This window comes from Miscanthus floridulus, chromosome 19, assembly GCF_019320115.1.
Source record: "Miscanthus floridulus cultivar M001 chromosome 19, ASM1932011v1, whole genome shotgun sequence".
In the NCBI taxonomy this organism is placed as follows: Eukaryota; Viridiplantae; Streptophyta; class Magnoliopsida; order Poales; family Poaceae; genus Miscanthus; species Miscanthus floridulus.
In genome coordinates this window covers 12,529,078-12,540,941 of record NC_089598.1, presented here as the reverse complement: position 1 = coordinate 12,540,941, position 11,864 = coordinate 12,529,078, and the positions used below count along the sequence as shown (strand labels likewise).

Here is an 11,864-nt window from a genome sequence, read left to right as displayed (position 1 = left end):
GGTGCTCCGCCGTCCATTGATGTCCCCCGCCATGTCTGCATCGCTGAACACAGTGAGCTGCAGCCCACTTTCGCCGGTCTTGGGGAAGACGATACCCTGATCCACCATCCCCTTGACGTAACGCAGCAGCCGTTTCACCGTAGCCCAGTGATCCTCTCGGGGATCCTCCATGAAGCGGCTGACATAGCCCACGGCGAACGCAATGTCCGGCCTCGTGTGGACTAGGTAGCACAGACCGCCGACGATGCTCCGGTAGAGTGTAGCATCTACCTTCACCGCGGTACTGGCCTTTGTCAGCTTTAGCCGCTCCTCCATTGAAGTCACGCACGGCTTGAAGCTGTCGATGTCCTTCGCACGCACGTCGGTGATGATTAAGTCGTCCACATACACGCTGACGACGAGCTCCTCCTTCCCCGCCGCCGTGTGTAGAGCGCGTGCTCGGTTGCACACCGTGTGAACCCAAGCTCGCCTAGCGTGGCGTCAAGCTTGGCGTTCCACTCTCGCGGGGCCTGCCGCAGCCCGTAGAGCGCCTTGCGCAGTCGGAGCACCCTGCGCTCCGCTCCCTTGACGGCGAAACCTGGAGGTTGCCTGACGAAGACCGTCTTCGCTAGCTCGCCGTTGAGGAAAGCCGATTTTACGTCCAGGTGATGGATACACCGGTCCTTCACTGCTGCCAAAGCCAGCAGCAGTCGGATAGACTCCATGCGCGCTACCGGCTCAAAGACTTTAGTTGCTGGCGCCGGAGTCCAGGTACCACCGCTGCTCCTGTTCGCCGTCCACACGTCCGAGGTGGACTTAGGCGCGTGGTTCGTCTAGGTGGACAGCCTTCAGAGCCTTACCGTGCCCTTCCACCGCCATCACGTCTCCCTTCTCCTTCGCCTCAACGTCGTGCAGTGCACAAAACGTCGGCATCACGAGAGTGGCCTTATCATCCTCATCAGCCTGCGCTAAATGAGCCTTAGTCTTCTTCTCCTGCTTGCGATTTGGGCACTCCTTTGTCCAATAACCCGTCTTCCCGCAGCGCCGGCAAGCGTTGGGGTCGACCTTCTTCTTCTTCTTCTCTGAAGAAGCCTTGCCGCGGCGCTTGCCATCCCCGCCGTGGCTGGAGGAGGCTTCCCCGGACTTCTTCCTCTGAGCAGCCCACTCCTCTGTCAGCAGCAGCTTGCCGCTCTCCGCCGTTGTTATGGCCTGCTCCATGCGCTCGTCCACCGCTCGTAGACGGCCTGTCACATCCTCAATGATGAGGGTGAACAAGTCCAGCATCGTCTCTATGGAGAGAGCGATCTGGATGTACTTCACCGGCACGGAGTGGAGGTACTTGTAGACCGCCTCTTTTTTGTCGATGGTGACGCCGTGGCTCCTCAGCTTGCTGACGAGCGACTACAGGCAGAGGGAGAAGTCCTCCACCGTCTCACCATCCTTGAACTTGAGGATGGCGTACTCTTGCTTCAGCAGTTGGGCCGTCGCCTTCTTTGCGCGGTCGGAGCCGACGCGCATCGCTGCAATGGCCTCCCACGCCTCTTTAGCAGAGTTCTTCGCCCCCAACGGCTCCTTGTACTTCGCTGGCACAACAGTGAGGATAGCCTCCAACGCTGACATATCGTCTTCTTCGTTGTCGGTGCCCTTGTCAATAGCATTCCAGAGTCGTCGGGCTCTGAGCTTGACCTTCATGGTCACTACCCACTCCCCATAGTTGGTGCGAGTCAGCGTCGGCCAACTGGTGTCGCTGACCTCCCGCATCGTGCGCACGACGACCTCCTGTCGTGGCTGGGCAGCCACAGCAGCGCCGCTGCTGTCGCCCATCTCCAAACCGTCCGCCATCGCCAGCGGTTAGTTCGGCGACGATGTTTGTACGGCTCCGATACCATTTGTTGGCCCCTGGATCTCTGGCACAAGTGAGCTGACCCCTCACCGACGTTGTCGACCACACACTATGGCTAGAGGTAGAAGAAGTGAGGGAGAACAGAACGCACACACACAACACAAGCACCAGCGTTGGCCGGAGCTCTACAGAGGACATGGCAAAACTGAACCCACTCTCTTTACTGAGTTGCAGTGGGAAGCTATATATACAACTCTACCCATCTAATCCTAGTGCACAGACATATCAGACTGTCATGCTGCTACAGTGACTAGATCTGACAGCAGGGCTAACTTTGGCGTCTGCCCCTGCTGTGGCTACAGTGCGGCAGGAGAGCCTTTCGGCGCCTGCCCCTGCAGCGGCTACAATGCAGCAGCAAGGAGTCTTTCGGCGTCTACCCCTGCCGCGCGTTTACACAGGGAAGCAGCAGTTGTAGTGGGGTTGCCTGCAGCAACAAGACCGTACATGTCATCAGGCTGGATGTCAGCCAGTATGGTCTCAAAGGGGAAGGGGAAATCAACTCATCTTTGGCTGCTCTGACGAGGCTTGCATACCTTGATCTGAGGGACAACAACTTCAACTTTGGTGGGCTGGCCATTCCAGAATTTGTAGGCAGCTTCAAGAAGTTGAGGTACCTTGATCTTTCACGTGCCAACTTTGGTGGAAAGGTCCCTCCTCAGCTTGGTAACTTGTCAACCTTGCAGCATGGTATTGATCTCTCAGAAAATCAACTCACAGGAGAAATTCCGAAAGAAATAGGAGCTCTATCTTTACTGCGAATCTTGAATCTCTCAGGAAATCACATAAGTGGCATTACTCCTGAGGAAATTGGCAACCTATGGAGTTTAGAGGCACTTGATCTCTCGCACAATGGTTTGTCAGGTCCAATTCCTTCGAGCATGGCAAACTTGAGTAATCTTTCCATGCTAAACTTATCCTACAACGACCTGTCAGGAAGGATACCCACAGGCAGTCAGCTTCAAACTCTTACCGACCCGTCTATATATGCGGGTAATGCAGATCTTTGTGGGCCTCCATTGTCTACAGAATGTTCTCAAGGCAATCCATTTGTCAGCATTCTCAGCAAGCATCGACACGAGATTGACAGAGGGGCATACTTATGTGCAGTGCTGGGGTTTGCATATGGATTATATGTTGTGTCCGGGAACCTCTTGTTCAGCGCAACAGCAAGAAAGGCATACTTTCAGTTCACTGACAGTAAACTGGATGAGTTACGAGCTGTAGTTGAGATTAAGCTCAATCGGTTCAAGGCAGGAAGATGCCAATCCATGGAGGCTAGGCGTGTTTCAAGCCAGAACTCCATCACTTGCTACGACTACGAGTTAGAATTTGGATCCCCAGCCCCAGGTGACTAAAAATGATCTATACGGTATTGATAGCAGTGCTTCAAATTGTTGTTGGAACGAGTCTGAGCTTCTGATCAGAAACCCACAATGAAGCCTGTTTATCCATCGTCTACAAGAGAAAGGTTACCCAGGGAAGAATCCACCGTGCATGTATAAAGATGTGTCCTTTCCTATGTAACTGTGCAAATTCTACTATTCTGTGTGAGTATGAACTGTTTTGCTTTATGATCCGTGAAGATGTGGCATTTTGGATGTTCTTGTGGAGTAACACCGTTTGATATTCATCTACTGATTTCTTTGCGAGTATTTAAGTCGGACATACGAAAAAATCATGTGTATGAACTGTTCTTGAAAAGTGCTCTCATAATATTAGAACAGAATTGCTATATGTCAACCGAATGATTTGGCTCCACGTAGCCTGTTCGGTTGGTCGTATCGTATCGTGGATTATTTACTGCTGGCTGGTTTAGTGTGAGAGAAAAACACTGTTCCTGACTGGAAATTTACGATCGTTTACGAGCAAGTGAACAGTGTGCGAATCTGAGGCCGGTGGATGAACAGCGGAGGCCTGTTGTGTTTGGCGTCAGATCTCGTCTTTGGCTGGCCGGCCCCGCTGTGCCCAGTCCACCACCAGTCCGCTGCCGCCGCCAGTTCAAAAATCGTATCTGGCGCGTGTCCATGAGTCAAAAACGGTGCTTTTCTTACAAACACGTGCGACACGCGTCAGTTGCTACGATTTTTATGAGACGATAAGCTCTAGTACATAATTAATATACTACTGAAACTATAAAGGTGTAGATTTCATTGAAAGATACAACTCTAATATAAAAAGTATCTTCATTTGATAATGTACAAGAAAGATATGATTTTCCTAAGGTGACAATCACTTGTACGCGATTAATACAATGCTGAAACTTTACGTTATTTGTTTTAGCATATTAACGTCCTTAAATAAAAAAGCTCAAAACTCTAAAATTGTAGATCTCATATATAGTTACAACTTTCATATAGAAAGTATCTCCATTTGACACCATATAAGAAAGTTATGATTTTTCCAAAGCGACAAGCGCTGGTACACGATTAATATAATGCTGAAACTTTGTTTATTTTTTTGAGCATCTTAATGACCTTAAATGAAAAAAACTCAAAACTAGAAGTTGTAGATCTCGTCGAGAGCTATAATTTTCATATAAAGATCATCTTCATCCGAGATCGTATGAAATAGATATAAATTTTTAAGTTAATGCCTTGCCGCATCCGTCTGATTGGTGTGGTGCTACAGTGCTGCCACCCCACGAGAGTGGCACGGTAATGTTTTCCACGTGGAAATTGTTGTCCGACGTGGCAGATCCTGCTGTGCCATTGCATGTGGCGTGACAACGTGTTTTGACCGTGCCAGAGACTTAGGTGCGGCTAAACGGGTTAGATTTAAAAATAAAAAGTAACGGTATTAGATTTGAAATTTGTTTAAAAAAAGGTTAGAAATTAAAAAAAAATTACGTCTGCAGCACGGCGGTCTTGGGCCACTCCGTATTATTATATGTCGAGTCGACGACTGCATCTCGGCCGATGCTGGCGTGCAGCCGAAGAAGGCCCAAAGCAGTTCCCACCAGCTCGTTATGGCCCATTCATTCTCCTCTCACCAGCTTGCCCTGCCCGAGCAAATGGAGACGGCGGCGGCGGGAGCAGGAATTGGAGCCGGGATGAGCCGGCGTCGCGTGGTGCTGGTGCAGCCCGGACGAGGCGCAGCCGTGCAGGCCGCCGGTGACGACACCGCGTCTAAGCTGTAAAGTCTCCCTCACTCAGTCACTTGCCCCCTCCTTCCTCGAATCCGCACATCCTCATCCCTTCTTCGTTACTGTTGCAGGCTCCAGTCATCAGTCAAGTCTGCTAATAGCGTGGTGCTGCTGCAGCCCGGACGAGGCGCAGCCGTGCAGGCCGCCGGTGACGACACCGCGTCTAAGCTGTAAAGTCTCCCTCACTCAGTCACTCTGCCCCCTCCTTCCTCGAATCCGCACATCCTCATCCCTTCTTTGTTACTGTTGCAGGCTCCAGTCATCAGTCAAGTCTGCTAATAGCGTGGTGCTGGTGCAGCCCGGACGAGGCGCAGCCGTGCAGGCCGCCGGTGACGACACCGCGTCTAAGCTGTAAAGTCTCCCTCACTCAGTCACTCTGCCCCCTCCTTCCTCGAATCCGCACATCCTCATCCCTTCTTCGTTACTGTTGCAGGCTCCAGTCATCAGTCAAGTCTGCTAGTCAATAGCACCACGCGATCGCTGTCTCGCCGCCGGCAATGTTCTCCCTACTTCGGGTCACTTTCAAGTCTCAACCATGCTGCCTGTGATTTCCGATCATTAATACAGCATATTACCACTTACCAGTAGATCTTTGCTACCTGTGATTACCGATCATTAATACAGCAGATTACCGGTAGATCTTCGCTACATAATTGATCAAAGTACAACTGAATGTTAGCTGTACACATAACCTCGGATCCAGAAATAGTAGCACGCATATGCTGGTGCCACAAGCTAGTACCCTGCTAACATCAGAGAACTGAAGGTGGTACTGGTAGTGATACTGAAGAGGGGCATTATACTGATCTTCGAGTATAGGGTATAGCTGGGGTCATTGAGGTTAGGAAGATGACAAATTAAATCAGCGGACTTTTTTTTTTTGTCACGAGAGTAATTTTCCGATTTGCTCGGATGGTCAAATAGACGGATACGTCTGCTGATCAGTGGTAACAACTAACAAGAGAGCAGAGACAAATCTACCGTGAAAACTGGGAAGAGGCCAGAGAGGAAAGCGACCTGATAAATTCTCAAATCCACTTTTTTTTTCGCAGGGTAAATCCACGGAAGACTAGATGAGCATACTTGTCGATTTTGAGGTCCAAGTTGTCGCCCTCGGTCATTACATTTGGCCCAGGAAGTCTCTCTATTTCAAGCCAAGACAAGCAATGTTTTCTCGTCATCCGATTAATCGTGATTAATAGCGATTACTCGTTCTAATTGGTTCCTGGTGTTTAATTAGGATGTCCGACTCGATTAGCTCGACCAGAAAGCTGGTCGTCCGATTAGTCGACGACTAATCATTAGTCGTCCGACTAGGCCATGGACGCCCAGTGTGGTTGCTCTGTTTTTTTGGGACCTGTTCAACCGGGCCTATATGAGGCCTATTGGGCTTCCAATTTGGCCTATTAGGGTTAGAATAGGCACCCCAAAACACCGGAGGCACGCAGGCACGGTGGCAAATGCAGGGCGGCCGCAATTTTTCCCCGCGCGCCTCCAGTCTCCCACGCGCGATTCCTCCCCTTCCCGCGCGCGATTCTCTCTCTCGTGAGCTATTCCCCTCCCTCGTGTGCTATTCCCCTCCCTCGCACGTTATTCTCCTCTCTGGTGAGCTGTGAAGCCAACGACGCCCTCTGCCAGGTCAAGTGGCCGTGGTCTTCGTGATGAGCTGCTCCGACGACGGTATGTGCCTTTCCCCTCTCCATCTTCTTCCCTCCTCCCCCATCCCTCACTCTGCAGCCTCTTTGGCTCCCTGCTAGACTGCTAGGTTGCTTGCTGTGCTGTACTGCTGTCCCTCTGCTATTCTCCGGTTCCAAAGGAAAGAGAAGCAATCCACCCTGCTAGACTAATCGGCCTGGTCGACGAGTAATCGCGATTAGTTGCCTGGTCGGTCCCATGGCGACTAGGTTCTACTAGACGACTTGAAAACATTGCTGACAAGTTTCAGCGACCTGCTTCATTTTTGTTTGTTGATTGCCATGAGTGCAAGGATGCACGGCTTGCTCATAGCTCTGGTCCTTCGTTACTTCACCATTTCCATCATTGATGGGAAGGCAAGTTCGTGCATCCCTGAGGAGAGAGACGCGTTGCTTGCCTTCAAGGCTGGTGTCGCTGATCCAGGTGACAAGCTGCGTTCCTGGAAAGGCCAGGATTGCTGCAATTGGAGTGGGTTGACCTGCAGCAACAAGACCCTCCATGTCATCAAACTGGATGTCGGCCAGTATGGTCTCAAAGGGCAAGGCGAAATCAACGCATCTTTGGCTGCTCTGACGAGGCTTGCATACCTTGATCTTAGTGGCAACTGCTTTGGAGGGGTGGCCATTCCAGAATTTGTAGGCAGCTTCAAGAAGTTAAGGTATCTTGATCTTTCGCGTGCCTACTTTGGTGGGAAGGTCCCTCCTCAGCTTGGTAATTTGTCAACCTTGGAGCATCTTGATCTAAACTCGTTGAATTCACCATATGAATTCCAACTGGACAGTTTACTTTGGGTTTCTCGGCTCACTTCCCTTACATATCTAGATCTTGGTTGGGTATCTCTCGCTGCATCCTCAGACTGGGTGCAAGCCCTTAGTAAGCTTCCTTTGCTTGAAGTTCTTCACTTGAATGATGCATTTCTTCCTGCCACAGACTTCGATTCTGTTTCTCATGTCAACTTCACAGCTCTCATGGTGCTCGATCTAAAAAACTCGAACGGGGGTGGGAGGGGGGGGGGGGGGGGGGGGGGGGGGGTGTTAAGACTGCCCCCGCAGCATTTCAAATAAGAAGAAGGACCTTCTCACCCGGCCAAGAAAACCCCCGAACCCCCGCCCCACCCTTACACGGTGGCTTTCCGTCGCCCAAGTGAGAATTGGGCCGATGCCCCCCAGTGCTTTGGTTATGGGGACGGGCGAGGGGATTTTTTTTAACCTCAGCCTGAAATTCGCTCCCACGGGAAGTCGAACCCCGGACCTGAGGAGTGCCGCTGGGTCACCTAACCGTTTGAGCTAGGCGCCCTTTGGCCGCGGTGCTCGATCTTAAAAGCAATGAGATGAATTCTTCTCTGCTAAATTGGATATGTAGGCTGCATTCTCTTTCATATTTGGACTTGTCTAGCTGTCAGCTTTCAGGCCCAATTCCTGCTAAAATTGGAAATTTGACCTCTCTCAAATTTCTTCTGTTGTGGGATAATCACTTGACAGGAGACATACCACAAGATATGCATAAGCTATGCAGCTTAAACCACATTGATTTGTCCATGAACAATTTGGTAGGAGATATTGAAGTAGTAGAAAAGAACATATTCAACTGTATGAAGCAACTACGCACTCTTGATGTCCACAGTAATAACTTGACTGGAAGCCTATCTTGTTGGCTTGAGGACTTGACAAGTGTAACCTACCTTGATATCAGTAAGAACTTTTTCTCTAGACAAGTACCAGAAAATTTGGGCAAGTTATCAAACTTAACTCACTTGGATCTTTCATTCAATGCATTGGAAGGCATGCTATCTGAAATCCACTTTGAAAAACTTTCCAGATTGGATTTTCTAAATTTGGGATCAAACAATCTGATGGTTGCAATTGAACCCAAATGGTTGCCACCTTTTCAACTCAAGGGCCTCGGTTGCATGCTTGCCGAGTAGGGCCCCACTTCCCTACCTGGCTGCGAACACAAACCAAAATTGAGATGGTTGATCTGGGCAGCACAGAGATCATGAGCACATTACCTGATTGGCTCTGGAACTTTTCTTCATCCATCACTATCTTGGATCTATCAAACAACGGTATCACTGGTCGGTTGCCGTCAAGTTTGGTGCAAATGAAAATGTTGAGAATGTTCAATGTGCGATCAAACGAACTCGTGGGAAGGATTCTAATTTGCCAGCTAGTATTGAAGTTCTGGATCTATCCTTAAATTTATTGTCTGGATCATTGCCAGAAAGCTTAGGAGCTGTGGAAATTTATTCAATGATTCTCTCAGTTAATAATCTAAGTGGAATTATCCCATCATATCTTTGTAGTATGCCTGTGATGGAAGTAATTTCTCTCTCACATAACTACTTTTCAGGTGTTCTCCCAGATTGTTGGCAGAATGTCTCGAGACTTCAAACTATACATTTCTCATTCAACAATCTCCATGGAGAAATACCTTCAACCTTGGGTTGTATAACTTCTCTTGCGATATTAATCCTCAGAGCAAATAGATTCTCTGGTCAATTGCCTGCCTCATTGCAGTCAAGCAACGGACTGGTCATTCTTGATCTCGGGTATAATTATTTATCAGGTGGCATCCCCACATGGAATAGCCAACAGTCTCTGTTTATGCTGTCCTTGCGGTCAAATCAGTTTTCTGGAGAAATACCTCAGCAGCTGTCCCAACTTCGCAGTCTGGAGATTTTGGATCTTTCGCAAGAACTTATCCGGTCCTGTACCAGGCTCTCTAGGAAATTTAACAGCTATGCAGTTAAATCAGGGAGGGTTTCAGGCATACACTGGCAAATTTCCTGAGGTTGAGTTCACTACAGTTTATGTTGCCGGAATCACACAACTACTGTGTTTATAGGCGTTAAGCCTTCATTTGTTTCTTATCCATGTTCAATTGATCTTTCATTTAATCAACTCACAGGAGAAATTCCGAAGGAAATTGGCAACCTATGAAGTTTAGAGGCACTTGATCTCTCGAAGAGTGGTTTGTCAGGTCCAATTCCTTCGAGCATGGCAAACTTGAGTAATCTTTCCATGTTAAACTTATCCTACAACGACCTGTCAGGAAGGATACCGGCTGAACGGCGATTTCTTACTTTCTCAGATAGTAGCTTTTTGGGTAATGCAAATCTTTGTGGGCTTCAAGTGTCCAGAATATGTTTGCAACACAACAAGAAGCATCGGCACAAGATTGATAAGGGGACATACTTATGTGCAACGCTGGGGTTTGCATGTGGATTATCTGTTGTGTCTGTGATCCTCTTGTTCAGCGCTACAGCAAGAAAGGCATACTTTCAGTTCACTGGCAGTAAACTGGATGAGTTCCGAACTATATATAGCTGAGATTAAGCTCAATCGGATCAAGGCAGGAAGATGCCAACCCATGGAGATGGAGGCTAGGCGTGTTTGCAACCAGAACTCCATCACTTGCTACGAGTTGGAATTTGGATCCCCAGCTCCCGGTGACTAAAAAAGATCTAAGATGGTATTAATAGTACTTCAAATTAGCCATTTGTATTGTTGGTGGAGTATTCTGTGTGAGCATGAACTCTTCTACTTTGTGACCCTACCAGAAGATGTGACATTTTGGACGTGCTTGTGTGGAGTAACACCTTTTGATATTCAACTACTGATGTCTTTGCGAGTATTTAAGTATGTATGAACTGTTCTTGAAGTGTGCTCTCATAATATTAGAATTAGAGTTTCTTTTCAGGTTTGCATGTTAACATGCATACCATGTTAGGGAAAGGAAAACAGTGCAAAAAAACTGCATTCCAGGTAACGCACGTGTCGTCCACAGCTTCAAGTACGGTGATGGGCCGACGACTGCACCTCAGCCCATGGTGGCGTGCAGCCGAAGGCCCAAAATGGCGTTCTGGGTTTGCCCATCTATTCGACTGCCGTAGTTAAAAAACAAAACACTATTCGGCTGCCTCCACCAACGGTCAATTGGACCCTCGGATCTACGCCCTGATTGGGGGCATCCAACCGTTCCATGGTTGAGGGCCCCCGTCGCACAGCGCCATAAAAAGGGAGGTGGGGGCCGGGGCACATGGCATGAAGTTCACCTGAGCCGCCAGACGCCCCACCTACATCCCCGAAACCCTAAATCGATCTAAGCGAGGGGGTGTTGCCAGCGACAGAAAGCACCGCCACCGGCCAACGCCGCCACTGCACCGCCGCCCTTCACCGTAGCGCCTCCACCGAGTCTTCACCGAGCACCGCGATGGCCAGCTCGTCTTCCTCGAAGGCGGCCGACGGTTTGCACCTCCTCCACCCCTCTCTCTCTCTCACTCTATCTGTTAATCCCATACTAGTAGATGTTCTAGGACTCACTATTTATTTCAAATGCAAGTACACATGCTAGATCTATGGCTAGTGATCCTGTTCCACTTCTATCAATGGTATCAGTCATCTAACTAGATGTAGATCTAGCCTATCAGAGTAGAAAACTGAATAGCAACATTTAGAAGGAGGTGATAGATCCATTTTTGGATCTAAACAGAGGGTTCATCGAACCGTAAACCCAAATCGGGTGAAGAAAAGAAGTAAGAAAGGGTCTCGGTTTTTGAAAAGGAACTCAAACCCTAACCCTAACCCGCGTAGACACCTCGGGGAAGAAGAACAGTAGTCAACCCTAACCCTAACCCTAACCCTAGAAACGGATCGGACGAAGGAGAGGAGGACCTACCCGGACTCTTCCGCCGCGCATTACCACCGCCGTCGTGTGGGTTGTCTCCTACCATCGCGCGAGAAGGAGCTCTGCCGCCGCCAAGTCGACGCGCGGGGAGAAGCCGAGCCACGCTCACCGCCTTGCCCGTGAGCCTGGCCAAGGGCACCGTCACAGGACCGCTCGACGATGACGCACTCACCCACTAGGGAGCACGCGCTCCGACGAGGGGACCTACGGCGGCGCCGGTCAGATCTAGGGTTTAGGGCACCGTCGCGTGTGGGGATTAGGGCATCGTCGCCCAGACCGCTCGACGACGGCGCGCTCACCCGCTGGGGAGCGCGCGTGCCGGCGAGGGGGCCGGCGACAGCGCTATCACCTCTCTTCGCTCTCGCTCTTTCACTTGATCATTGCTACGCTGAGAGAGGAAAGGGAGGGAGTCGAATGATCCTAGGGTTCGGGGACGGACGTCGCGCGCTGGTTTTGATC

The 11,864-nt window shown here is 49.8% G+C and overlaps 2 protein-coding genes and 1 pseudogene across 2 annotated transcripts; all 3 read left to right on the top strand.

The window, feature by feature from the left end:
* The first annotated feature begins 1,844 nt into the window (after positions 1-1,844).
* LOC136525563 (probable inactive leucine-rich repeat receptor-like protein kinase At1g66830) lies at positions 1,845-3,237 on the top strand. The gene is made up of 2 exons (XM_066518505.1): positions 1,845-1,850; positions 2,185-3,237. The coding sequence occupies exons 1-2, from the start codon at positions 1,845-1,847 to the stop codon at positions 3,235-3,237; spliced, it is 1,059 nt and encodes a 352-aa protein (XP_066374602.1).
* A 1,585-nt stretch (positions 3,238-4,822) lies between these two features.
* On the top strand, positions 4,823-6,801 carry LOC136529511 (uncharacterized). The gene is made up of 4 exons (XM_066522582.1): positions 4,823-5,014; positions 5,096-5,194; positions 5,277-5,375; positions 5,458-6,801. Exons 1-4 carry the CDS (start codon positions 4,848-4,850, stop codon positions 5,489-5,491), a joined length of 399 nt encoding a protein of 132 aa, XP_066378679.1. The 5' UTR covers positions 4,823-4,847; the 3' UTR covers positions 5,492-6,801.
* Positions 6,802-6,900: 99 nt separating this feature from the next.
* Positions 6,901-10,342, top strand: LOC136525562 (receptor-like protein EIX1; annotated as a pseudogene).
* The last annotated feature ends 1,522 nt before the right edge of the window (positions 10,343-11,864 follow it).

Bases quoted from the DNA above. Each gene is read 5' to 3' on its own strand.
- LOC136529511 (XM_066522582.1), top strand. From the start codon at position 4,848: ATGGCCCATTCATTCTCCTCTCACCAGCTTGCCCTGCCCGAGCAAATG. The intron at 5,015-5,095 runs GTAAAGTCTCCC...TTACTGTTGCAG, and splicing joins GACGACACCGCGTCTAAGCT to GCTCCAGTCATCAGTCAAGT. The intron at 5,195-5,276 runs GTAAAGTCTCCC...TTACTGTTGCAG, and splicing joins GACGACACCGCGTCTAAGCT to GCTCCAGTCATCAGTCAAGT.